At 44.9% G+C, this 26,275-nt stretch overlaps 1 protein-coding gene across 1 annotated transcript in view; it reads left to right on the top strand.

Annotated features, from left to right (window-relative positions):
* Positions 1-22,977, top strand: part of LOC135902134 (protein SPT2 homolog) — a 136,469-nt gene extending 113,492 nt beyond the window's left edge. Inside the window, exons 10-12 of the mRNA XM_065432065.2 lie at positions 5,783-5,921; positions 13,019-13,090; positions 21,827-22,977. Coding sequence (XP_065288137.1) covers positions 5,783-5,921; positions 13,019-13,090; positions 21,827-21,941 — 326 coding nt within the window. The 3' untranslated portion in view covers positions 21,942-22,977. The remainder of the gene's footprint in view (positions 1-5,782; positions 5,922-13,018; positions 13,091-21,826) is intronic.
* Positions 22,978-26,275: the final 3,298 nt, after the last annotated feature.

Below are 26,275 nucleotides of genomic sequence, written 5' to 3' on the forward strand. Positions count from 1 at the left end.
TCTTGCCAGCTGTGGTCCAATGAAGCCAGACTGCTGGCCAAAACATGTACGTCACCAACAAGACTTTTTCTATGCGAAGGAGACTGCGAAGCTAAACATTTCGACAGAATTGCCTGTCTGGTTGGGAAATTGATTAGAACTTGAGACTGACTCCAACCAAATAACTGAATTTTATTAGCCCGACGTTTCGGAGCCCATTCGGCTCCTTCTTCAGGGGGTTGTTCTTCGGGGGGTCGTCCACCAAAAGAAAAAGCTCAAGGCGTCGTCTACAAAATCAGTTGTCTGACTGTCCGGCGTCGTACATCGGGGAAACCAAAAATCTAAAAGAAAGGATCAGACAACACGAGAACGACGTCAGGACATTCAACCGTATTCGCAGCGCCGTCGCTGAACACTCTGAAGTCGCCGACCACAAAATTGCTTTCAAGGAAACTGAAATCCTTCAAACAGAAACGAACTGGCGAAAGAGACTACTACTGGAGTCATGGCACATTCAGAATACGGAGAATAACATAAACCGTGTGAAGGGCAACCTACCCTCGGTCTATGTCCATGGCCTTGGCGACATGACGAAAAGAAGAAAAGGACGCACAGCCAGATAGACTCCCGCTCGTTTCACCAACACAGAACGTCGGCGCGACCCTGTAACCTCCCCCCCCCCCCCCCCCCCCCGCGGCCCATCAAGGGCACCCTCGTGAGCACTCCACCCAGCACCGGTCATCGCAGCTCCTTGGAAGCGGTCAACAACACAAACCCCCCTTTCCTTTTGTTCCCCCCCACCTTTCCGTCTGTGGAGTGTCTCCCCACCTCCCGTGTTCCCCCCCCCTCCTTTCTTCAAAAAAGACGCTTTAAAAGCGGCACACCGCCACCCCCCGAAGAACAACCCCCTGAAGAAGGAGCCGAATGGGCTCCGAAACGTTGGGCTAATAAAATTCAGTTATTTGGTTGGAGTCAGTCTCAAGTTCTGAAGGAGACTGCACATGGATTTGTACTCCACTACCACGGGTGTCAGTCTAGCCTCTGCGTCTGACCTTGCGCTCGATTGCCAGTGAGGTCTGCGACTGCAAACATGGCTGGTATAACGTAAAACTGTTTTATTTTGTTTTTATTCCAAATCCACCATTAACCCTCCTTGGTAGGTTGCAATGGCTAGGGCCCAGCCCAAGGGGGTGGAGCTCAAGCTATTTTGACTTGTGACGAAGGGCTAATGGCGGATTTTGAGTAAAAACAGATTGGAACAGTTTCACGTTATCCTGGGCCATATTGCGAGCATTTGCTTATTTCTGTGATGCCACAGTGGTGGTGGATGCCTTTCAGTGTGGCTGTACCTCGGGAGCTATGCTTAGGAGGCGCAGAGAGCAGGTGTTGTGTGGATTGGTAGGGAACAGTTGCACTGTATTCTTATATGGTCACCGACTATGAACAGAGTGGCACGCACTTTTTCTCTTGTGCTTGGAAGGTTGCAGGACCTGGAGCACACTGAACTAACATGACACTGTGCCTGCCCATGTGAATGGTTCCTGTAGTTTCTGTACAGCTTGTGCTGCACGTGCAGTCAAGCACAAAATTTACAGGACGTGAGATCTGAGAAAAAGCTGAATATCTTCGCAGCCTCACAATGCAGCCTAGTGTTTGCATTTACAGCCTCTACCAATACACGTGAACAACATTGCGATGTTTGGTTTTACTGACTACTGTTGAAGGCCGCTCAGGAATTGAATGTTTTCTAAGATCCCATGGTCCGTAAACTTTTATGGTTGACTGTACCTGCTTTGCTTGCCTTGACTTCTCAAAGGCTTTTTTCTTTTCTTTTTTGAAAAGGACCTACCATAGTTGCTCATATATTTTTTTACATGATATGCTTCAATAACATAGCCATAACAGAAATGTACCCGTCATCATAATCATCAGCCTGGCTACGCCCACTGCAGGGCAGAGGCCTCTCCCATATTTCTCCAACTACCCCAGTCGTGCTAATTGTGGCCATGTTGTCCCTGCAAACTTCTTAATCTCATCCGTCCACCTAACTTTCTGCTGCCCCCTGCTACGCTTCCCTTCCCTTGGAATCCAGTCCGTAATCCTTAATGACCATTGGTTATCTTCCCTCCTCATTACATGTCCAGCCCAGGCCCATTTCTTTTTCTTGATTTCAACTAAGATGTCATTAACTCGTGTTTGTTCCCTCACCCAATCTGCTCTCTTCTTATCCCTTAACGTTACACCTATCATTCTTTTTTCCATAGCTCGTTGCGTCGTCCTCAATTTAAGTAGAACCCCGTGGCGCAGGGGTAGAGCATCCACCTCGCGTGTGAGAGGACCATGGTTCAATTCTCGGTGCCACGCAATTTTCTACCGGATTAAAAAAAAAAAAATCCGTGTGTTGATAAAACTGCATAAGCAGGCCTGGAGTGTGGCCTCACCAGAGCAGGATTGGCCACCCTGGTGCCGTACTTGGCCATAACGTCCTACATGAATACAACAATAAATGTACCCATAAGTAGCTTGAAAAATCTAATTAAAGAAAAGCAATCATGATAAAATGTCTGCTCCCAGTGGCGGACTTGCCTTGCGCCACAAAGTGGTGGATTGCTCGATACGAGAGGCTGTGCTTGAAGACCAAAAATTCACCCAATAATTGGATTTTCAGTTTTGATATTTTCACGTTTCCAAGACCCTTTATTTCCACAACATTTTGTTAGTTTTGACCCAATAAACATGCTTTGAAAGTTTATTCTTGATTTCTCTTAAACACTTAAATTTTGGAGAGAAAATAGCTTCTGTTCTACTTTAGCTATCGTAATAACTCTTTTTCTACCTAAAATATAAATGCATGGAGTGTGTGCTAAGCCCAATTTTAATGCACTATGTGCTCAGAAATTTTTGTGATGAGTCATGTGTTTCACTTGTCAAGATAGCTTTTTTCTTGGGCCCCAACTCTACTTCAAATTTACATAGGACATTGGTTTATACTTTAGCACACACCTTAGACATTCTAGATTATTTCTACATTCTCACCACAGTGTTTTCTTTGTGTGTGTGTGTGTGTGTGTGTGTGTGTGTGTGTGTGTGTGTGTGTGTGTGTGTGTGTGTGTGTGTGTGTGTGTGTGTGTGTGTGTGTGTTTTATGCTAATTTTTCTCCAAACAAAGGGACCCATTTTTCACGGTACCTGGACGTACTACTTGGCCTAGCACAAGTAGTTGGCTTTTAAGCGTAGAATTTCAAGTCTAAGGGGTTAAAATTTCGGTGATGCATCTGCTTGTGTTTGTGTTTGTTTTCGCAAGTGTTTTACGTGGCACAGCATGGCACGAAATTCATAAGAAAAAGGTTGAACTTCTCTTTAAGCAGCAGAGCAATTGCAGTGACAGATGAGGCTATGCAGCATCCATGCTACTTGACTTCTTGGCACCATGCCAGCCAAGACTGCTTCCAGTCACCGTGTGTGCATTTGTTCAGCTGGTGCACATTTGTTCGATGTACCATACATCAGCATTGTGCTCCAATATGTGGCCTGCAAGGTCATGCAAAAGCTAGGCAGTATAAGTTAAAGGCCGACTGCAGTAAACATGTATGCAGCTTTTTCTAAAAGCCATTTTTTCAATAGCGGACATACAAAGAAGGCTTTGTGCCAGATTTTATCCACAACATGCGGATGGGTTCATCAGAAAAAGCTTACAAAGGTTGGAATTTTTCATGGCAAATCTCAGTGTTTTAAAACATCTTAAACATTTTAAAACAAATCTTTTAACCCTTTAATGCCTAAATTCTTGAATGCTTCTATGCTATCAAGTCATAAAATGCTTCACTCTTCAATGCACTCATATCTCGTTATAACAAAGATGAATGAGGTGTTGAATTAGTTCATTGTATCCATTATTCCCCTTTATTTTATGTCCAACATTAAACACAAAAGAAAGAGGTGGCTTTGTGGCTCGCAAAACCGCTACTCAGCTGCCACATATATACGATGAAATTTTAATATAACAGTAAAAAAAAATTAATTTGGAGGACGCTTAAGCCTCGCCTTTAAGACTGGAACACGATAGCATTCAAAGATCCCCAACTGCTTCTCACGCTTCCTCTCAACTGGAGCGTATGTAGCTGTAATGTTTACCGGGAAGCGCTGGCCACGAATACTATGCACGAAGGCAGGCTTTGTGGTAGAAACGCGGCCTCTTCCTTGGGCTGCGATGTGACAGAGGCAAGCGCCAGCTGGAGGTATTGCAAGGAACTGGGTGCGCCGCTCTGTGGCCCCCAAGACACGCATGCTGGTGCGCGCAAATGGCGTATGCCGCAGCTGGTCTGTGAATGGTAGAAACGCTGGAAAAGGGGTTTGTTTGAATTTTGGCATAACAAAATTATGTTTTCTCGTATAGTCAAATTACAATCCAAGAGCTATCAGGTCTGTAGGTTGTGTGTAAGCCATAGTTTGCGATTTTTCCATCCATCTTAGCTTGAGAAATTCAATTAGTTCAACTAATTCCTTGCTTCACATGGAGGGCCTGGGCATGAGTGGCTCGAAATTCTTTTTGCCGAAACGTCTGACGGTGGACGTCGACGCTGGATTTTCTGCGATACAGGCTCCTTAAAGCTAACACGTTGAACTCTTCAGGATTTGCAACACACAACTACTTGGCATCTGATGAGAGAGCCTTTACAATAGCTGCATTTTGTCTCAGCGTTATGGTCTTTTGCTTCCACTTGCCTCATCCATATTGTTGTGAAACTGGCCAATTAACTATGTGGTGATATCCTGATTGCATGCTGCGACGCAGACAGATTATTTCGTGGTTGAGCAGTACGTGGGTACACAACACGGCATGCTGACTACACAGCTGATCCTGGCTGATCTGGCACCACTTTGTGAAGGTGAAGGCTGGTGGACCTCATTGCACTGGTTTGTCTGGCTTGTGGCCTTCGAGATTGCACCAGCCCCAATGCAATTTCAGAGGCCACACCTAGTTGCACAAACCGTCGCATGGTGATGCAGTTGATGCTCCAATCTTTCGCACCTTTTGCACCACTTTGCAGCGGAGCAGAGCGCTAGCTGCTGCTCACCATTGCACTTCTCTCTCTGGTGCATCATGCAGATCAGCACAAGTTAGGTGCAGCTTTGTGTGGCTTCCGAGATTGTGCCGTTGCAATCTCCGAGGCCACACCCAGGACACACAGCCTGCACGAGGTGCTGCAGTGGGAGAGATGAGTGTGAGGGATGGCCGTGAGTTGCAGCTTGTGCATGGCTATGCACTTGGTTAAGAAAGATTAGTGTTGCTCAACCACGTATTTGACTCAGCGACATGGAACTTTTGAACTGTTGCTTCGAACCTATGTTGAACCCCTGTAAAGCAGTATTCTTAGCACGCGACAGTCAAATATTTTTTTGTTTCTGAGGTGAAGATAGTTCATCATATCTATTAGTTTGTCATATATAGCAGGACAATTTTAGTTCTTAAGACAAAGTTTAAATATATGAATCTCTCAGGTGATTTCAAGGGGAATTTCATTTACTTCATTCTGTCCATTAGTTCATTAATCCCATTTTAATAAAACAACATTTGAGTGTATTTAGTACCTGAACACACTAACACTGAAGAAAAAAAACATCTGATTTCTAGGTTTTTTTTTTTTTGGTGTGTACAAATGCACACGCACTGCCTAAAGGGAATACTTGTGCAAATTTGCCAATGTCTTGGATTCAGTTCAGCTTTTGGGGAGGGCCATTCATCATCTGTGGATGCCATTGCATGCCTGTAAAAGTACCTGTTGTGTTTTTTGTGTGTGCAGTCCAGTACATAGATTCTGAAGAAGATGATGACGAGTACGAGGATGAAGAGGACGAGATGGATGACTTTATTGATGACACACCGCAAGATATTGACTACTCCAAGCATATCCGTGAGATCTTTGGCTACGATAAGAACATGTGAGTGCACCATTTTCTTCTTCAACCCTCAGTCATACATTTGATTTGGTCCAACCGGCTGGCCAGTGCAGCAAAAGAGAAAACAGCTGATGCTCAGAATCTTTGTGGCGTTAAAATTGTGGTGGTAATACCACTGTAGCATATACTACAAGACCTGCCAGTACAGTCAAAGTTGGTATTTGCTCATGGATGTCAGCTACCGTACCTCTTACTGATATAATGAACACACTTGTGTAATGTATGCACTCTCATATTGATGATAGAAAAACCAGATATCTCTCCCTTGCATATTCGTTCCATCATCAAACTTGGTGCAAGTTGACGTCTCCTTAGTTCAGCCAAGATTGATGCTGGCTGACGTTGCCTAGTGCCTTCTATTTATAGGTGTGTGAATAAGATACAAACAATGAATGGAATGGTTCCCTACTTGATTCATTCTTCAAATCAGATAGTTGCTGCTTGTAAATACAATTAAACTTCGATCAATGTAACGAAGTGTGTTTATATACGATTTCAACATAACAAATTTCACTGCCGCCACAAAGGAATGCTGAGGCAAGAAATGAAAACTTCTGCGGGCACAGATTGTCAAATGATTGAATAGCAAGCAGCTGCTTGCAAATGCACCTCTCATCACACGCCAGGTGGCAAAGCGACCGCTGAAGTGGAGCCACACCATGTTCTGTATAAAGTCTAAGTGCAGTAAGATCCTATCATGCCCCGCACACTTTGTGCTTTAGGTGCGAGTGAAAGTGTGCGAGGGTTTTGACAGGAAAGATGGTGGCTTCATGAGGGCCACCTTTCCGCACGAGCAAAGGGAAAGAAGGGGAGAGGAGCTCACTTGCGGTAATGCGACCAAGCACGCACAATAGGCCGGAGGGTGGGTAAGTTGGCGCACCTCTCGATATTTGGCGGGCGTCTTGGCCATGGCTATACATGGCTGTAAGTGTGACTGAGCACATACACAGCTGCGCACCTTGCTTTAGAGGTGATCTGTCACGTGTGCAAAGGGTGGGCATGCCGAGATGGCGTGGCATCACATAAACTGTCTTACCGCTCGTTTAGTATTGGAGGTTGCGTAATCTCGAGTTTCGGTGACCCATTGGAACGAGAGGCAGACAAAGCATTCGCTCCCCGCTGCCGACGCTCTTCCTGATAGCGCCTTCCAGTGCGGGCGACGCTATCAGCTGGGGGAGCAGAGTGCATGCAAAAGCATCGCTGGCTTCGCTTAATTCGTACCACCAAGAAGATATTGTTGACATACGTCGCATGAAACCATATCGTCGTCGCCAGCTCCCAAATTTATCAAAATGAATTATATTTAATTCAGATTTGCTTTTTTTGATTGCCTGATAATTGACAAAATTCTGCAGCCCTTTTCAATGCAAGAAAATTCGATTGGTGACTGTACTTATTTGCGTAAAAGGTCGAATTTCAATAGAACAAAATTTCAATATAACGAAGCAAATTGTAGATTTTACCGACTTCATTATGTCAAGGTTTAACTGTATAAATGTTCTTGGAATAGTTCTAGAATATTTCAGATCGCCAGCTGTGCATAATCGAGCATAAAATTGGAGCAAAATTGGGATAAATTTCATCCAGGCTGTCATGGCAGACATAAAACATGAGAAGTTATGTAGTGCACATTCTGTATGTCAATCAAGGAGCCGGACATTTTTCCAGCTAGACTGATATCATTTGCACTCACCTTGATTCCTCAGTATGCGAATAAACTGCCTAAGTACTCCTAATGCTCCACATGGGCCTTAAAAACAACACTTTACAACTTGGAATGTACATGGCAGAAACTTGCTAAAGTTGTGAATGTGCTAGGATGCGAAGGATTCTTTGCATGAAATGTGGGAGTGGCTGTTAATTATTCAGAATCTATGTGAAAAGTATTAATTATTTGATTTACTTCAGTTCTGGCACTATTAAATTCATATTCTACATGTCTCGAAAATTACGATTTGCACACCCCGGTCCTCTATCGAAACCTTGCGTAGTCTATGCTACGCGTGGCATAAAATGTGAGAGTGATGTAGTTAGTTTTCACTGTTTGTCGTGGTTGTCAACGTGCAGTGTGATGCTACAGTGAAACCTCAGTATTGTGACGATAGATTGCGTTTATTTACAAGATGAAGAATGCAAAGGCATCGCTCAGTGAAAGCAGTTCACAGCATAATCGAGCATAAAATTGGAGCAAAATTGGGATAAATTTCATCCAGGCTGTCATGGCAGACATAAAACATGAGAAGTTATGTAGTGCACATTCTGTATGTCAGTCAAGGAGCCGGACATTTTTCCAGCTAGACTGATATCATTTGCACTCACCTTGATTCCTCAGTATGCGAATAAACTGCCTAAGTACTCCTAATGCTCCACATGGGACTTAAAAACAACACTTTACAACTTGGAATGTACATGGCAGAAACTTGCTAAAGTTGTGAATGTGCTAGGATGCGAAGGATTCTTTGCATGAAATGTGGGAGTGGCTGTTAATTATTCAGAATCTATGTGAAAAGTATTAATTATTTGATTTACTTCAGTTCTGGCACTATTAAATTCATATTCTACATGTCTCGAAAATTACGATTTGCACACCCCGGTCCTCTATCGAAACCTTGCGTAGTCTATGCTACGCGTGGCATAAAATGTGAGAGTGATGTAGTTAGTTTTCACTGTTTGTCGTGGTTGTCAACGTGCAGTGTGATGCTACAGTGAAACCTCAGTATTGTGACGATAGATTGCGTTTATTTACAAGATGAAGAATGCAAAGGCATCGCTCAGTGAAAGCAGTTCACAGCGCCACATGCGAGCCAGCCCAGCTTCATTTTCCTCTTCATCCAAATTCCGCTCGCACGTTTCAATATAATGAATTTCATAGCACCACCAAAATTATTCATTATTTTGAAGTATTACTGTATCAGAAATGCATAATTGACATGAAAAATTAAATTCAACAAGGGAATCACCTGCACTTGCACGCAGTTTACAGCCAAACCTCAATATAACAAACCTTATTTTAATAAAATTTGCAATGTAACAAGCTATTTTAATTTCCTGATCTTAGTTGCATTGGAAACCATGTATTTTCTTTTGCGATTTAACAAAGTAATTTCATCACAGGGCTTCGACTTAGCAAAGTTTTTGGCTATTTCAAGCATGTACATGGAGCCTGTATGGCCAGTAAATCTAGCAAAAGCTATAGGAATGTCGGCCGAGCCAAGAGTTATTTCAAGCGTCCTTCTGCATGAAAAATTTCAGCGGCAGAACCACTGTCAAAGTGCACTTGCCGATACACAGTAATCAGGAAACACCTCTGTGCCATTTGTCGCATTGGTAAACAACTTGCAAAGGACTTGGGGTGCCCTGCAGCTCACAACACTTGGAGAAACATGAGAGCTGACGATTCCTTCTGCCCAAGAGGGACGGGGGGCGTGCCTATCTGGCTTCTCCTCCTCGTGCGCATGCATGCACGGGCCAAGCACCGTATTCCAGACGTGGCAAGTGCATAGGCAGAGCCAAAACAGTTTGTGCTTTCACGCACAATTTCTTCCCATGCGGCTAGTGTTGGCGGTCACATAATTCTAAGATTCCGAGACACGGCCGCGTTATGACGCACTCACTTGCATTGTGACTATGAGTTCATGGTCATCGAGTGAGATCTGTTAATGTTTGCCTGAGTAGGAATGACACCGATAAAACTACGAACCTTACTTCGTGTAGTTGTCTCTTTGCTATCGCCAACAATGCTCTGCCTTTCTGGCGAAACTGTGACCTTTTCTTTAGGTGCCCGTTCCTGGTTGAGTATCGGCGTCCCTCAACGTAACCTTGCGCTTGTGCCACTGCTCGCGCATTCATCATCATCCTCTTCCACAGCTGGCTTCGATGCCGCTCATCGTGCCATCGTTGCCATACTGCCCCTCTCTCTGCAAAGGCGCTGATGGCACTGGCCCACTGCCCATCGTGTGGTGATTTCGGTCTTAAATGCTATGCCTCAATATGCCGCGAAATGAAAGCACATATCGAGCTGCGCTCAAATTTCGCATTAGGGAGTATCGTAGTGGTTGCAGACTTTTTAATTGTTCAGGACGAATATTCGTATCTTTTTACATTATTGTTTTTAATTTGTGGGTGCCGGCTGTGGCCAGTAAGTGCAGTCAGCTATGGCGTGCAAGATTTATGCCACTGAGGGACACACCACAAGCAAATCTTGGATGACATGAGCCATAACGATGCATTGCTCTTGGCACAATCTGTACCGCATGCACTGGTACTCATAACTGCTCTGTTATTGCCCGACCTTCTTGCAATTTGTTTATTAGTTCTTATTAGCAACGTACTATCCACTAGAAATGCTCTTGGAATTTGTAAAATTGGTTTTAATACTAAAACTTTAAGAACTACGAATTAACTAAATGTGCGATTCAACGAAGTTTTTTGCTGCAAGTAGAACATTGTTATGTCGAGGTTTGGCTGTATCCACAAATGCTTTTATGTTGTGGCCAATTTCACACGATAGGAGCGAGAACATGCATACGTGTGACGATGTCATCTCCGCCTGGTGTGTGTACAGCTTACACAAACCTTAGATCTGTTAACACCGCATAAGTGTGTGCCCGGCCGTAAGTCCACGCACCATACCGACAGTCGCCAGCAGTGAAATTATACACCACAGTTCCGAGGATGTTCCATCTGTGGTAGGAAGAAATGTTATGATGCAGGGTGATAGCAACCACTATGTGGCAATTTTTGAGCATGTGTCGGCTGTGGCAGATGATTCATGAACCATGCAGCGGTGTGTTTCTTCAGAGCGTGGGTAAACAAACTTGAGCTGTATTCTTGGATGATCATATCGGAGATACCTTCATTTTCACTATATTTCTCATGACCACTGGACACATAGATGGGCTCCAGCGCTTCCACACAGTGATAAGATATATTGTGCTTGGCACTGTGCCAAGAAGGCCGTCACTCGTAGACATGGATTCGTCTCCCGTTTGTGTCTGTTCCTTGTCCAGTCTATCATGCTGCCGGAATGCATGAAAGTCCTAATGACTGACTAGCCGTTATATCTGCATTAACTGCATTTTTCATTGGTTATGCAAAAGATCGCATGCTTAGCACTGTGCCAAGAATGCCATCACCCATAGATACCAATGCGTCTTACATTAGTCACGTGAAATTGACGGTATCTCCGAAAAGTGGTGATCTGAGAATATGGCACACCATTTATGGCCAATTGTGGAATAAAATCACTTATTTTAGGACGATTCCGGTACTTGGCACTCCAAATTATTCGGACTTCTTGGTGGTCCCCGTCAAATCTGAGTTATTCGTCGGCGACTGTACTGAAATATTTTTACATCAAAACCATAGGCTTCTTGGCTGGGAATTATATTTATTAATCTGAAATAATCATTAATAGCTTATACTAACGAGATCTCACTTTGGATAGCTTGACTTGCTAATGTGCGTGTTAAGAAACCCTAGGTGGTCAAAATTAGTTGAGAGTCCTCCACAACTGTGCCAATCATAGCCATCTGAGCAGTTTCGGGATATCAAGTCCCACAATTCAGTTTAATTGAAGCACATGTAAGTACTGCCAAATCACAATATTTGAGGATCGAGGGGACGGAGTGATACGAAGAAAAAAGGGAAAGGAAACAGCTTTTCCGTTTGTGCTGTAGCTCCCAAGTGCATGGCCAGGAATCAGAGTTTTGAAGATTAATTACATGCATTTTGCAAGACGTTCCTTGAAGTGCACTGCTGCTGTCTGAACTCTGTGTTTAACTTGCCAAGTCCAAATGCCTTTGCCTGATCTGACAGCCATCTCAACTTACATACATTAGGTTCACGTATGCTAGTCATATGTGATAGTTGTGCCCGTACAACCAGCCCGGATTCCGAATCTACAAGATGCAGAAATTATCCTACGAATGCCCTTTGGACAAACCCGGGGCTGTGCTGAAAGGCACAGAGCCCTAACGCACCCTTGACAAGTCAAGATGCTGTGCTGCCAGGCAGCGGCGTCCTGTGGAGGAGCATCGACGAGCAACATGTCCAAACGTGCAACAAAGTGCTAGACAGCCTGGCGCCATATTTCCTTTCCCTTGGAGGTCACCGCGCACGGCAAATTTAAAGCGGGTGGCCAGCGCGGTCGCTGGTTGGACCTCTCGGACGACCGTCGAGTGCTGGCTTTGTTGCTGGCCGTTTGAGTGACAATCGTTTCTCGGGGCTTTATAAGCCCTGCCGCGGCCTGGAGATCCGGATCCACCGAACAACTGTGAGCCAAGTGCCGCTCTCGAGTGGAGTGAGATGTGTTACGCGTTGGAGTCTCACCGGATGTCGCCGTGCAGGAACAGTCACGTTTGCTGTTAGCTCTCGGCCCCAATGCCAATCCAATCTTGTCCTGTATAATGACTTGTATACAGTGTATAAAGTCCTTTTTGTTATTTTCACCGACGCCTGACTCGGAGTCTTCGCTGCCGACTGGAGAGCTGGCAACGCTCTGTCACGAAACGGGTGATGAGCGCTACGGGACCACCCCAAAGTCGCAACACAGTGCTGCCATTTCCTATACGCTCAGATTCTGGCATCAGACTGGAAACTTCTGCGTGTAATGCACATGGCATGCTGGTGAAGCTGCCAACCCAGACAGATTATGATGAACTGCAGTCCCACTTATTTGGCCACATTTTTCCTAGCCATGTTATCCGACAAGTTTGTTTCATTAAACATCTGCACACTGTGTGTTTCATGTTTGATATGTTAACTCTTGCGTTACTGAGGCCAATACAAGTACGTGTCAGGGATGCTTTAAGTTGGCTTCTGGAAATGGTGTTTTTACCTTCAGCACTCTGAAATGTTTGCTTTATATGCAACTCTGCATAACAAATGCAATGCCCAATTTTACATGAGTTTTTCAGGTATGCAAAAGTGTGCCTATTATGTCAGTAATTATGTTACTTTGGTTAGGTCACAGATTCCTCACCGCTTTGCTTATTTGTTTATTGCCCTAGGCCAATATGGAATACTTGCAGCAATGGTCTTAGGTGTCCCTTCAGATTTCTTTTCACCTTATATTTCAGGTTTGAGGATGATGAAGATGATGAAGCCATGGAGTCAAGCTATGCAGAACAGATGAAGGAGGAAGTTCGAAGGTGAGTGCTTCAAGGGAAGTCTCAGGCATAAGGGAGCCTGCTGGAAAAAGTGGGCCAGGTGGTCAGGAAACCTTGTGTACCGTAGATAAAACTTGTGAGCTAAGCCTGAATGAAGGCATGTGACTATGACTTGAATGGGCAGGCCATGAAGTGTTGATGATCTCAAATACTGATGAGCACTAATCAGTCTTCTTAAAAACAAGCACAGAAAATCACCATACGATGGAGGGAGGACTGACTGCCTCTGAGACTGCCCGTCATGCTATGCATGTATGGCTAAGGGTCATTCAGAATACAGGAAAGATACTAAACATCAGAAAAGCTGGAAAGCAACTACAAAATCCAAACAATCTACAAAGCCAAAAAAATCCGCTGTTATATACCTACTACATATCAGGGTCTTCACCATTACAAGAAGTAAGTTGCTATAAATATCTCAATGTAACACTCACTTCAAACCTGTCTTGGAATCTTCATATTGATAATGTTTGTTTGTCTGCCTTCCGCAAGCTTTGTGTCCGTAAATGTCAACTTAAAACTGCTCCCACTAATGTTAACCTGCTCTGCTATACTGTTCTTGTACGGCCAAGACTGGAATATGTGTGCATTATATACGATCCTCATACTAAGTGCTACATTGATTGTCTCGAACGTATTCAGAGAAATGCTGCAAGATTTATTTTTAATAAATTGTCGGCATTAGACTCACCTTCCAATTTAATGCAAGCAAATGGCATTCCCCTATTACAGGCACGAAGGCAAAAATTTGGATTAGAGTTTATTTCCCAACTCTTGGAAAACAAACTAGCGCTAGATGCATCAACATATTTGTCACCCTTAACTAGCAGGCCCACCCGACACCACAATGAAAACGCTTTGACCCCATATTTTGCCCGCACAGACCTGTTTAAGTTTTCTTATTTCCCGAAAACCATTAGTGAATGGAACTGCCTTAGCAAAGCAAGTGCGCTGTGAATTAACCTTTCTGAGCCTGTATTATTGTTGCTTTCTTTTCGTAGCTGTTTCTGTTGCATTCCTTTTGTATTTTATCGACCACCCTGCTTGGACCATGAGTCTGCAGTATTGCCGATGGTAATGAAAATAGAATATATAATCAAAAACACGGCACACCTGATGACCAAAAGTGTGACTGCAGAGTGATACCGTGGAGTGATGTAAGCCTGTTAGTTTGCGCAATGCTGGTTGCTTTGTGTGTATGTATACAGTAGAACCTCATTGATACATTCCTGTTACGTACGTTTTCCCGGCGCCAACGTTCGCAATGGAGAGCACAAGAAATGACCCACTAGAGTTACATTCATTTTTTACGAGTTTATACGTTCACGGGAACGTGTTGCCAAACTGCGATCATATGATAACTTTTCCGGCTGCTAGATCCCATGTAAACAAGAAAATACCCGAGACTAGCACGATCAAGAACAGTATATAGCAGCCCGCCGCAGCAGCTTCACCGTAATACTCACCCGCCCGTCTCACGTGAAAATGCAGGCACACACTCAGTTTCTCATTTCCATACCAGCAAATATTCTCTGGGATAGTCGCACACGGCATTCACAGCTATCACCGCTAATCGTATTCTAATAAGCATCTTCGCCTATTTGCTTCACAGCACATGGTGCCATCGAAAGCATAACGCATGCTTTTAATAGGCGATAACCGAAAGGAGCCCTCATTCCTCACTGCAGACAGCAATCGTATACATTTCCCGGACACTTGATCTCATGTGGACAAGGAAAGGCATGAGGTGCATGCGACCGAGAACAGTATACGTATAGCCGCCCATCTCACACGAAAATGATGGCGCACACAGTTTCTTATTCTGGTACCAGCAAATCTCTGCCCAGGTCGTTGCACCTTCCATTCACAGCTATTGCTGCCAACCTATTGGGATAAGCATCTTCACTTATTTGTTTTATAGCATGTTGTGCATAGTGCCATTGGTAGCACACTGCACGCTTTTAATAGGCGATAATCCAAACGCAGCCATTACCAGCTGCAGGCGACGCAATGTGGGTATCCAGTTTCGCTTCGGTGGAATCCGGCGTCATCCACCATCTCGTTTTCATTCCGGTTTCCTGTCACACTATTAAAACACCAGGCAATAGGCAAACAACAAAACGCGTGTCCAGCCTCTGGAGCACCACCAGCTCGATGCACGTTGGTGTCTTGTGCTGCAACGATCCGTGCGAGACTTTGCATTACGTAGATGTCAACAATAGTTGAGTCTATCAAATTTTTTTAGTTACTTCGATTTTACGTTTTCTCGTGGTTTTTCCCAAATGTTTGAATGAGGTCTTACTGTACTTGTAAAAAACATAAAAAACCATGACTTTAAGGAGGAACACAAGTCTTAAGAACAGAAAATTGCGAAAAAAAATTATTTTCGGGAACTACTTGTTTCGGCATCTGTAATGCCTAATCTACACCTTATCAAAACGATTTGCCCCAAAACACACCCTGAGTGTCCGAAAAAAATTATTTTGTCAACACGGATGGCAAGAAACAACCCCAAAATTGTGCAGAAACACTGGAGTTCATGTAGCTGTTTGTTGTCTTTCCCACTGCTGAGTGCCGCCATCGTGGTATCGTTTGAAAGCTCAAAGTTCCGCCTTTCAGTTACCCACATCTTCGCTGACGATGCGAGGAAAAAGCACTAACTTAAAACAATCAGAGGCCGATCTGACGAAACTCGCGATGCACGCAGCCCTCCTATTGGCTCGGTGCACCAGCGCGCTGAGTAGCTCCTTCTGATTGGTTGTTGCTATGGCAACTGTAGACGAGCTCGTTTGCTAGGCCTGGCAGTGGGTCGTTTTGAAAACCGCTGATAGGCTGTTTCTTTGTTCATCGTATTGTGAATGTAAACAAGAAATTGACCCTCTCTAAAAAAAAAGTTTGAAACCGAATACGCGCTCACAAAAAGTGAAGTGCAAGCGATCTCTGCTTCCTATGACAAGAAAAAGGAGGTGATTATCCATAGGTTCAGACAAGTCTATAAGATTGCGCCGGAGATTAACCACTGCGTCGCGCAATGTCGTACCGCATCGGCAATAATGCAGCAGCGAAGCTAACCATTGCCCTCTATCCCCACGTGTAGGTTTACTTTGGAGACTGCAGACGATGTATCGATGCCTATTCCCGTGCCTATCGGGCGTACGTGGGTTTGTCTTAGTGTATTCCAGATTCTGTCATTAGCCTACATGTGAGCCTAGACATGTGCCTAATGTCTACATCAGTGGAATAATTTTGCGTTTTTAATTGTATTGTAATTATTATTTCCCAGTTTTGAAGCTTGAAATTTATATTTTCCCTTTTTTTAGTTTCTTTTTTTTCTCAATTATAGCTTTTTTAGAGTCTCAAATTTTGGGATCAGCACTGTGTCCCTTCTACTCATTCAATTTTCGTCATTCTTTTTTTTTCCCTGAATGCAGGCGAGTCAGAGGGGGCACAGAAATTATAATATAGTGTCTTAGGGCACTGAAATATTCTGAAATCCTGTAGAAATCACCAACAGAAATGCACATTTGTAAAGCTGCAACTTTAGAATTTCATAACTTTGGCTAAAGTACAGATACAAACATCTAAGTACTAACTTGCAGTATTTGAACATCCAGCAACATACCTGCTTAACATTATCTATGTTGTTGCATAGATATTTTGAAAATCACATCCCAAATTTTTAACGCATGAATTGTAACTACTTTATTTTTATTGACCTCAGAAAAAATCTCATTGCAAATTTATAAGCAGCCCAGAAGATTAGATGTGTCCTGAAAGTTTCATGTGTCTTGAGCGAGTATCAAAAATAGTTGTTCTGGATGCCATGTTCTCTCATATTTATTGCCATTTGTTTTTTGTAGTTTTCTCAAAACACAAATTTTGGGCTCCATGTAATACTCAGGCCTTGATATATCAACACCAAGAAAACCAAGAAATTTTTTTGTAGAATGGAGCGTAATGTATATTCCATGGAGTATAGCAAGCAATTTTTTTTGTTTTCGCTTTGGAAATGAATTGTTTTGCTACAATTTCTGCCACATGGTTGCCATACTTTGTGGACTTATATTCAGTGGGCTGTAAAATATCTATTAAAAGTCAGATAAAGATGTGTTTGCTATCCTTCATTCCTTACTCTTTATGCCATCTAAACATGCCTTACAAAATAATGTTTTAGTGTGTCATTTATTTTCCATTGTGGCCTTAAACAACGGAAATGAAATCTTAATTGTAGAAACTAATTGACTTACAACTAAACTAATTACATGTTCGAAATCAGCACAAAAATACTAATAAGACTGGCAAGTTTGATAATATTGATGAAGAAAGATGATGAACATTATTTCAACAGCAATGTCCCCCCTTGAACTGCTGTCCACTGACGAATGTTTTGTGAAGCCAACTGCATGTAGGCGTTTTGAACTTCTGCATCAGATAAGTGGCTGACATTCTTGTGCGCCACCATAGTTTATCCTAATCACTTCACATTGACTGAAACCAGAAACTTGTAATTTGGTGCACATTTTTACCATAACAAAGTCCTCCCACATGTTCAAATTTTCAGATTGCCTGAACTTGTGCATTCGTCTGAATGCATAGCTCTTATACCAAAAGAAACTAAAAGACATTGCGACTGTAAAGGCGTTTATTAGTCACCGGTGTTTGGGACCAACCATTAGAGCAGGGCACGGACTCCCAGCACGAACGGCATTCACGAGCAAAAGCGCAGAAGAGGACGACCTACTATATTGTTCCACTCCTTCTCTACGATTACCCCTGGGAATGAAAAGGGAGCCACCTGGCAGCCTAACAGCTTGTCACTATGAGTGGGTCATAGTAGGCCTCGAGGCGGTTGACGTTGACAATGTCTCGCCCAACACGGCGCATGTTCGGAGACGGTTCAACAGGCTTGATCACATAGTTGTCTGGAGATGTGCGTTCGATGACTAGTTTCGACGAGAGCCCAGGCACAGTGGAAGGGACTGAGAGCCACACAAGCGCTCCGGGAAGGACCGTGGGCGCAGAAGTGGTGTCACCGTGAACGCTCTTGTGGCGCTCTTGGTCATTTGAAGTAAAGGCCCACGTGAGATTGTGACACTCTTCAGCATGTCTGGCTGTGGCAGAAATAGGCACACACTCAGATGCATCTGCCTTGTACAAAGTTATTGTGTTGTTTGTGTGTGATGGGTGCCGGCTGTACAATAAGGAAAACGGTGAAAAGCGAGTGGTGCTCTGAGTGCTGGTATTGGTGTGTCATTGGGCACTTCCATAACTTGCACGGCTTCAATGTCTTCCACGCTGCCAAGACATTCCCCTCACAGCAGCATCACAGTGCATGGGGACGGGTTGCTAACAAAGATAGCGATCCCTCAGTGACTTCTACGGTCACAAAAAGTAGCAGCAGACCTTTTTGGGTGCAAAAGTGGTTGAATGGAGAAAGTAGTGCGGCGGTGTCAGAGAGGCTGCTGCAATAGACGGACATAACCGTTGACAAGTTTGGGGGAACTGTGGTGTTGTCTTTTATGAGTACCGTATTTACACTATTGTAAGTAAACCTATATTTATTTTATTTGAAAATCTGAAGTGGGGGGATCGAATTGCAATCGAAACCAAAACATGGCACCGCCAAGAAAGCAAGACCAACGGGAGCTACAATGTAGTTACAATTTTATGTTTGCTCTATAGCCCTACCCGTAGCTTTTCGCTATCCTGCGTGTTTGTTTGCGTTTTGAAAGGGTTTTTCAACATTTTTGAGAGTTTTACAGTGCACACAACACTCATAGGGGGGTGTCGATAGTTAATGGAAGCGCCGCTGTTCCATTCGCGGCGACACTCAGAACGGCGGCGCTTGCGGGGAGTATTGGTAATTCGTGAAAGAACAGACACCGCTCATGTGTTTCTCTTTCCCTGTAGCTCATAGCTTTTTCTATGCTCTTAGTTTGACCAAAGGCATTGGTTTGATGCGTTCGACTTGACTGCCGGCTACATGCTACTTCCATGCTTCCTCAGTCGTCATGAGTGCTCCAGTCCCACTAATCATTTGGCACACAGCACTGTTCAAGAGGGCTACCATCCTTTATGCTGAGGAAACAAATCACTGCACAGCGGACCACAAGTTCGATGTTTCTGAACAAGTGGTGTGAGAGTGGCGACTGCAGCTAAGCGAAATTTTCACCTGTGACGGCAGTGAGGAATTTCCCACGTGCCGAAGCCTGGACGCTTTCCGGAGCTGTAGGCCAAGCTTGCGGCGTACGTCGCTGAAACGCGTGATCGGTCCCTGCCAGTGAAATGCGACATGCTCATGAAACAAGCCTGGATCTTCGCCTTTCAAGGACCTGCTCCGCCATGAGTACAATGAGTGGCCGGCGGCAGAAGACTGCGAACTTACGCCAACCAGACCTGTCAAAAGAGCCTCCCTGATGGCTGCGTGTGGTTGGGTGCATTAGGCGTAGACTGCTGTTCCACAAGATGTCATGGTGTGGTCGTTTGCCAAATGTGGAATTTCACTGGACGATGACGTGCTGTGGGACGGTAGCAGTGATGACGATGGCAGCATTAGTGAAGACTAGTAGTCCAGTGACCATGTCAGCTACTAATAAATTTTCGTTGTCGAATGCGCCTTCGGGTATGCTCTTTTTTTTTTTTTGCTTGTCACACTCAATATGGAGGGATCGACTTGCATTTGAGTCGATTTACAATCGTGTAAATACGGTAGCTTGTTCAAAGTCGAAGGACTGTCGACCAGGGTCCAATCTGACAATAGTGAGAGTTCTATTTCAGCGTGTGCGCAATAAATCATGGCATTGTGGCGGGAGAGAAAATCCCAGCCTAGATGCGAGCATGAGGAAATTATGATGTAGTATTCGACGGCGTATAGAATGTCGGCAACGACAACATGAGCAGTGCAAGCCGCCAAGGAGTGAACATGCTGAGCACCGGGAGGGACAGCCCAGAAAGGAGTGTCAGGACTTTCCGAAGTATACGGCAAAGCTTAGCATTCATAATGCATACGACAACTCCTGTGTCCATGAGTGCAGATTTGCGAACACTGTCAACAAATACTTCGATTACGTTCGAGGCACTGCGTTGAGGACTTTCACATTTCAACGGTGGCGCAGCTCTTGCCACTTTGACTGTGATTAGTTTTCCTTGTCCTGAGTGACGGGGCAAGGTCGCTTCAGTAACAGAAAGCGCCGGCGAGGAGACGGCGAATGGTGGGTAGTTGGCATCGGGCGCAAAGTCGGCGACACAGCCGGCGAGTGGTCATTATATAGATGGTCTGGCTGGCTGGTCACAGGTGGTGTGGCGCTAGACAGCTGTGCATGATTACAAAAACGTGCGACATGACCAGTGTAGCCGCACGCAAAGCGTATGGGCTGGTTATCAGGAGTCCACCACCGGTTGGCTGGGGCAGGTCACATCCGTGTCACAGGAGGCTTAGTACGAGGTGGCTGCTGATATGACTGCATGACCGGCTGCATTTGGGGCCTAGCCACAATGTTGGCATAAGAGAGAGGCATACTTGGAGAGAGTGATTGGGTCCGCATGACGACTTCAGCTTAACTGAGTGATGCAGCTTCCGGGATCTGTTGGGGGCAACGCAATGACTTCAGCGTAGCTTAGTGGAGCAGTCACAGGAAAATTATGGTGCTGGTCTGGTAAGACCCTGCGATTTCCTGCGCGGTCGTGTAATGGAGCAGAGGCATAAAATTTGAGGCAGGCAGGTGTATACGCAGCAGCTGAGCGAAGGTCATCAAGGAGAGCTGGCATGCAACCTCCACCCGGATGAACGCAACTGCATGTCGAGAATCCAGCAGCCTACCAAGCCGTCGTTTAATCAACCATCTGGATTAACCGACTTATAAACACTGGGGCCACACATTTCAGCTTCGCTGGTTAACCATCTGTACAGAGTGCTTGGGCGGTGATTTTTTTTTCTTCGCTGAATGAGCCATTTGACGCTTTTGCATAAGTAAACATGAGGACAGCGATAGAGAGCAGGAACAATGACATGGGTGGTTCGTGTTGATGTTGATTCCTTTTCAACATGGTTCATGTTTCTTTCTCCATGCTCATATTTCTTTATAGCGGTGACCATGCTATGAAGTGCATGCCTACTATGCTAAGTTCTTCTTCTAGCCCGTGTCCACACGTTGTAGCACCCTATTGCCCGCCATCCTTTGGTAGGGCCCTGCTGTTGTATTTTGCAGTTGTTCTTCAGTTATTTCCTGCCACTACTGTTGGGGTCCTTAGCCAGCATCTTAGCCGTAAGCAATATACCGCATCTGGATGACTTGTATATGACCGGTGCTGGCATAATTCACCGGCTGACGGGACGTGGGGAGGCCTTTGTCGAATCCCACTGCTGGTCGTGGTCTCCCCACCTGTGGCCCCTGGCACTGCTGTGTGCTTCGGAGACGTTTTATTTCTTTTTGTGTTTGTGTCGCATGAAATTTTATCAACCTTTTAAGGGTGCTAAGATCCCGTAGTTTAATGAATTGCCAGCATTTTATGATAGTGTAAACACAACAGCTTTAATCTGTCATGCCATGTTTGTTTTTCAAGCTCTAGCTTTGTAGTTTGCAGTAGGTCGAGTGGTGATACCTGCTATCGCTTCTAACGGCCGTCATGCATCAGTAACATTTGGCTGTCTCTAGTGTATGTCAGCTAGCTTTCTTGTTGCATCCTGGCTCATACTTCTGATACCTGCCATCTTCGCAGTGCGAGAATCGGACTCAAGGAGGACCTCGAGGACATGAGGCGCGAGGAAGAGGAGCTGCGACAGAAGCAAATGCGCAAGCTGCAGATGATGCGCAAGATGCACCGAAAGCTGTAGAGCCCCCATGCTAATGGCATGCTGGACTGTGTGGCTAAAGTGGTGTCAAACAAAGGCCAAGGAACTGTGACCGTCCCTGAGTGAAGTGTTCACATTGTGCTTGCCTGTGCAGCGGAAAGTGTCTCTTTGATGCCATCTGCGTGCTACAGCAGTGACGACCATTTGATGCCACTGCATTCGCACTGCGTCTTATGCAGTTGTCGCAGCCCAACCTGCATCTTTGTGCCCTGCTGGGAGGTCAGGTGAATTTTTTTCCCCGGAAAGTTTTGCTTGGAAATGGTGCTGTCGATGCCAGCAAAAGCAACAGTCGCTACCCACTGGAACTGGATTTGAGGACATGCGTTGGAAAAAGACGTGTTTCTGGGCGAAACTTAGAATTCGGGACTGTAGCCAAACAACGTACTGCAAGCCTCACCGAGTGCTATAACTGCCCGGTGGCATATTGTGTTTTATCTGCATGTCTGTTGTGTTGCCCCTTGCATCTGAAAGCTATTATTGGCATGTACTGTCTGTCGCACAATCTGAATGCTTGCATGCGAATTAGTGCTGCTTCTCCCTGCATGTGAGAACACACTAATTGTGATCCTTGTGGACATGTTCTGGGAGCAACCCACAGGCTTGCTGGCTTGCCTGAAGCTTGCATGGTACAGAAGCTATAAGGTGGACACTTCAGCAGACCCAAGTAACCACCTCAAATGGGCAAACTGAGCATAGGCGTTCTTGCCACCTGCTGCTACCATCAAGTGGTTTACTGTTACACTTTCACCTGCTCAAGTGCTGCATCACTGCTCGCTGGTTGGCTCAGGCACTCGTGTGAGTTTTGAATGGTGCCCACCACTGTTTGCTGTAGATGAACATGGCTTGTCTCTGTGCATGGCTTGTGTTGTTGGGAAGCTTACCGCACTGAAAGCTTGCATTCAGTTTGTGACTTAAATTCTGTAGTAGACGGCACGGCGCTTCACCTGATAGTGGCTACTACCATGTCTTATTTCTTTTGGGGCATATCTGCGCAGTCATATAAAAGCTTTCTGTTTTCCATGAAGTCTCTTGCCTTTCACTGCAAGTTGCCCGTGTTATGTATTCACAGATCTGCACTTGCTTAGCCATTGTGCATTACAGCTTGGTGGGGGGGGTTGTATATTGGCAACAAAGTCAAGGAAAAGTGGGCTTTGGTGTCTTATTCTTCAGTGAAGCAGTGTTTGTTGTCATTCTGTGACATCCTTCACTGTCGACGTTATGCACTGTGGCAAAGCAAATTGTCAAGGAGGCTATTGTCTTAGGCCTTTTGTATGTTGAATGATGCTGTAATGTGTAGTAGGATGAGAAAGAGGTTTGCTGGGCTTTGCAGTTTGTGAAGTCTGTGCTCCGTGTTTGTGCGAGTGTCGACGGGAGGCTGCAATCGACTCTTGGAACGTCATATTGACTGTCCCATGGGTCTGACAAAAAAAAAGGTAATAAAATATTTTTGACAAAGTATTTCGGTGTCTGCGAGTACCTTCCAGCAGTGCAGCATTTGAAGTTCTGTAGCCTCCACTGCCACGTATGAAGTGGTTAGGTGCTGTGAAGCTGGCCACATGTGGCCCACAGTGTTTGCAACTTTATCAATTGCTGGCTTTGCTTGATTTGTACATGTTCCATTGTGCCAGTATAATGTACCGGTATAATACACCAGTTGGTGGTGCACTGTGCCATATCTCTTCACTGTGTGGGGCTCAACTTCTTTACGAGAACCAGCATCTTGCAGGCAACTCTTGATGTGATGTTTTTTGACACGCTAGGTGTGTGACAGCTTGTTAAGCTTTTTGACACTTTTTCTACAAAAGGAACCATTGCTGGCCCCTGTGGCGCTGCAACAGATTCACTTTGTTACTAAATAAAATCTCAGGGCTGAGTGTTCGGGCTTGGTTAAAAATGGGACATTTCAAACCACAACAGACGTGCACCTCCTGTGTCAGAGCTCGCAAATGCACTAGCCAAAGTTGGTGTACTTACGTGAGCACAAAAGTGCATGTGCTCCTATGTTTGAGGCCACTGCTGTTCGACTACATAGAAAACTTAGCATTCTTTTTTTTTTTTTAGATACTCTGCACTTTTTCTTTGATACCGATGACAAAAAGTGGCATTTAGAATCCTCAATGCGCGTTACTAGGAGCTGCTTCTTTTGCCTGCAAGGTAGTGTTTTACAGCACTCCTTTCTGCTGTGGAAGTTTCAGCACTGGTTCCCGTAACCGAAAATGTCTAGTGCCTTGGGAAATGCGCAGCAGCACTGCGTATGTCGTCCTTTAATGTGAGAGACCAGCGTGTACTGGTTAGGTTTTGTTTGCTTGTCCGAACTGTCAAGTCAGTCAGACATCATTCTTTACTCAGTGGTCATCTTTCAAAAGTATTCAAACAAATCGAGGGTCCCGTTGCAGTCTTGGACTTTGGGACCCTTGTCGGTATATTGTATCTTTCCAATGCATTGTATTTAAAAAATAACAAACTGAAACTGAAAAAGAAAAAAGAATCGGGCACTGGAAACTCGTATTGCACTGATGGAGCTGCTGTATGAGTTATGCCACTGAGCAAGTTGAATGAGCAGATGACGTGGCTCTATGCTCAGTTGAAAGACGTGCTGCACTGGCATCCCCTGCCTTAGTACTGCGTGTAACACTTGAATTTTCTTCCTAGCAATTTCCTGGGGATTTGGCAGCCTTAATGTCATTAGGTAGCATGCGAGGGACTATTAGCCACATGCCCGCTCTCCCAAGGGCACATGTTACGTGATGCCATCGGGGAAGAATGTTCCACATCCAGCCAGCTTGGCTTTGAGTGGTGCTGGCTAACACTTCTCAGCTAATTTCCCCAATGCTTTCCTTGGCTGCATTGTCTGCTGGCTTTACATGGTCTTGAACAACAAAGATTTGTATTGTCATTGGTCGGAGAACACTTGTAGAGGCAGTGTGTGTCCTGACAGAAAGAAAGTAGGGTTCCAAATTCCTCGTTGCGTTTTTGTTTTTAGTTCATGCCTCATCAGACTACAGACTTACTTTATAAACACAGCCATCTGTGTTTACATTGCCATTGTAACATTTCAAGCCTTAATTAGTGAATGTTACTTAATTAGTTGTGAATTTTTGTGTGGTGGTGGAACATCTCTAAACTATAACTAAATTATAAGTTAAATTCTGGGGTTTTATGTGCCAAAACCATGATCTGATTATGAGGCACATCGTAGTGGGGGACTCCGGATTAATTTAAACCACCTGAGGTTTTTTAACCGTTTAACGGGTACTGACATATCTTTAACAATTAATTTTTTTGCGGTCACTGAAGGCCCTATACATCTACACCCTAGAAAAATATAATGACAAGCCTCAGAGCGCCCTAAGTGATTTAATAACGTAGCTTTTCTAGAGCCAGTCTTGGTTCTGTTTTCTAGGAGGATACTGTGTTGTGATATGATGCGGCATATGCTGTTACCACATAGTATGTGGTCACATGGGAGCAGGACATTGCAACATTTTGACACTTGTTCCAACTCTCTCGGTCACCTCGTATGCTGCTATTTGTTGTGAGGGCTGATTTAGTAGTCTAGCATACGACGGAGCAAAAGCCGAGTGTCAAAACTGGAGATGGACATGTTGCTGGGCTCAATGATATGATGTAGTGCAAGGGCGCAACCACAAAGAAGAGACACATATAACACGCCACAGGTGCTTTGATGTGTGGTTATGCCCTTGCAGTACACCATGTCATTGAGCGTCAAAATGTCACAATGTCCTGTTCCCATACACTGTCTCGTGACATCACGACACAGTGTCCTCATGGAAATGAAACCAAATGTACAAAAGCTGTTTTATTGCAAGAGCATTATATGGACATTCCAGGCGCATTTTTGTCTTCGCCGTCGCTGTGATGTGCCATATAAAGTCCAAGGGCGACACTGTCGCCGTGCGTCGTATGCTGCATGTGCGAGTGAAACCACACGAGGGAAGCCGATGATCGCGGCTCAGTCTGGCTCGCACGAGAGCAGAAAGCAAGAGAGCAAATGCGCTGCCTTCCGTCGTGCAAAAAGCCATGGGGGGATAGGAGGGCAGCACTGTGCTCTGGTAGCAAGTGCACATTTTGCGACCGGATACGAGAGGAACTGACGATTGCGGCTCAATCTCGCGTGCCACATGTGGAGGCAAGCAGAGAGGCAGCGCGGGAGGGAGGGGCGGCTTCCACTACACTAATAAATATGCACTTTGCACGGTCGCGTGCGCTTTATCTTGAAAAGGATCTGCAAACAGCTCATACCTTTGTGCGCGCTGTGTTCTCGCCACTCTTGCACTGAAGCGGTAGACCACATG

This window comes from Dermacentor albipictus, chromosome 3, assembly GCF_038994185.2.
Source record: "Dermacentor albipictus isolate Rhodes 1998 colony chromosome 3, USDA_Dalb.pri_finalv2, whole genome shotgun sequence".
NCBI classification, from domain to species: Eukaryota; Metazoa; Arthropoda; class Arachnida; order Ixodida; family Ixodidae; genus Dermacentor; species Dermacentor albipictus.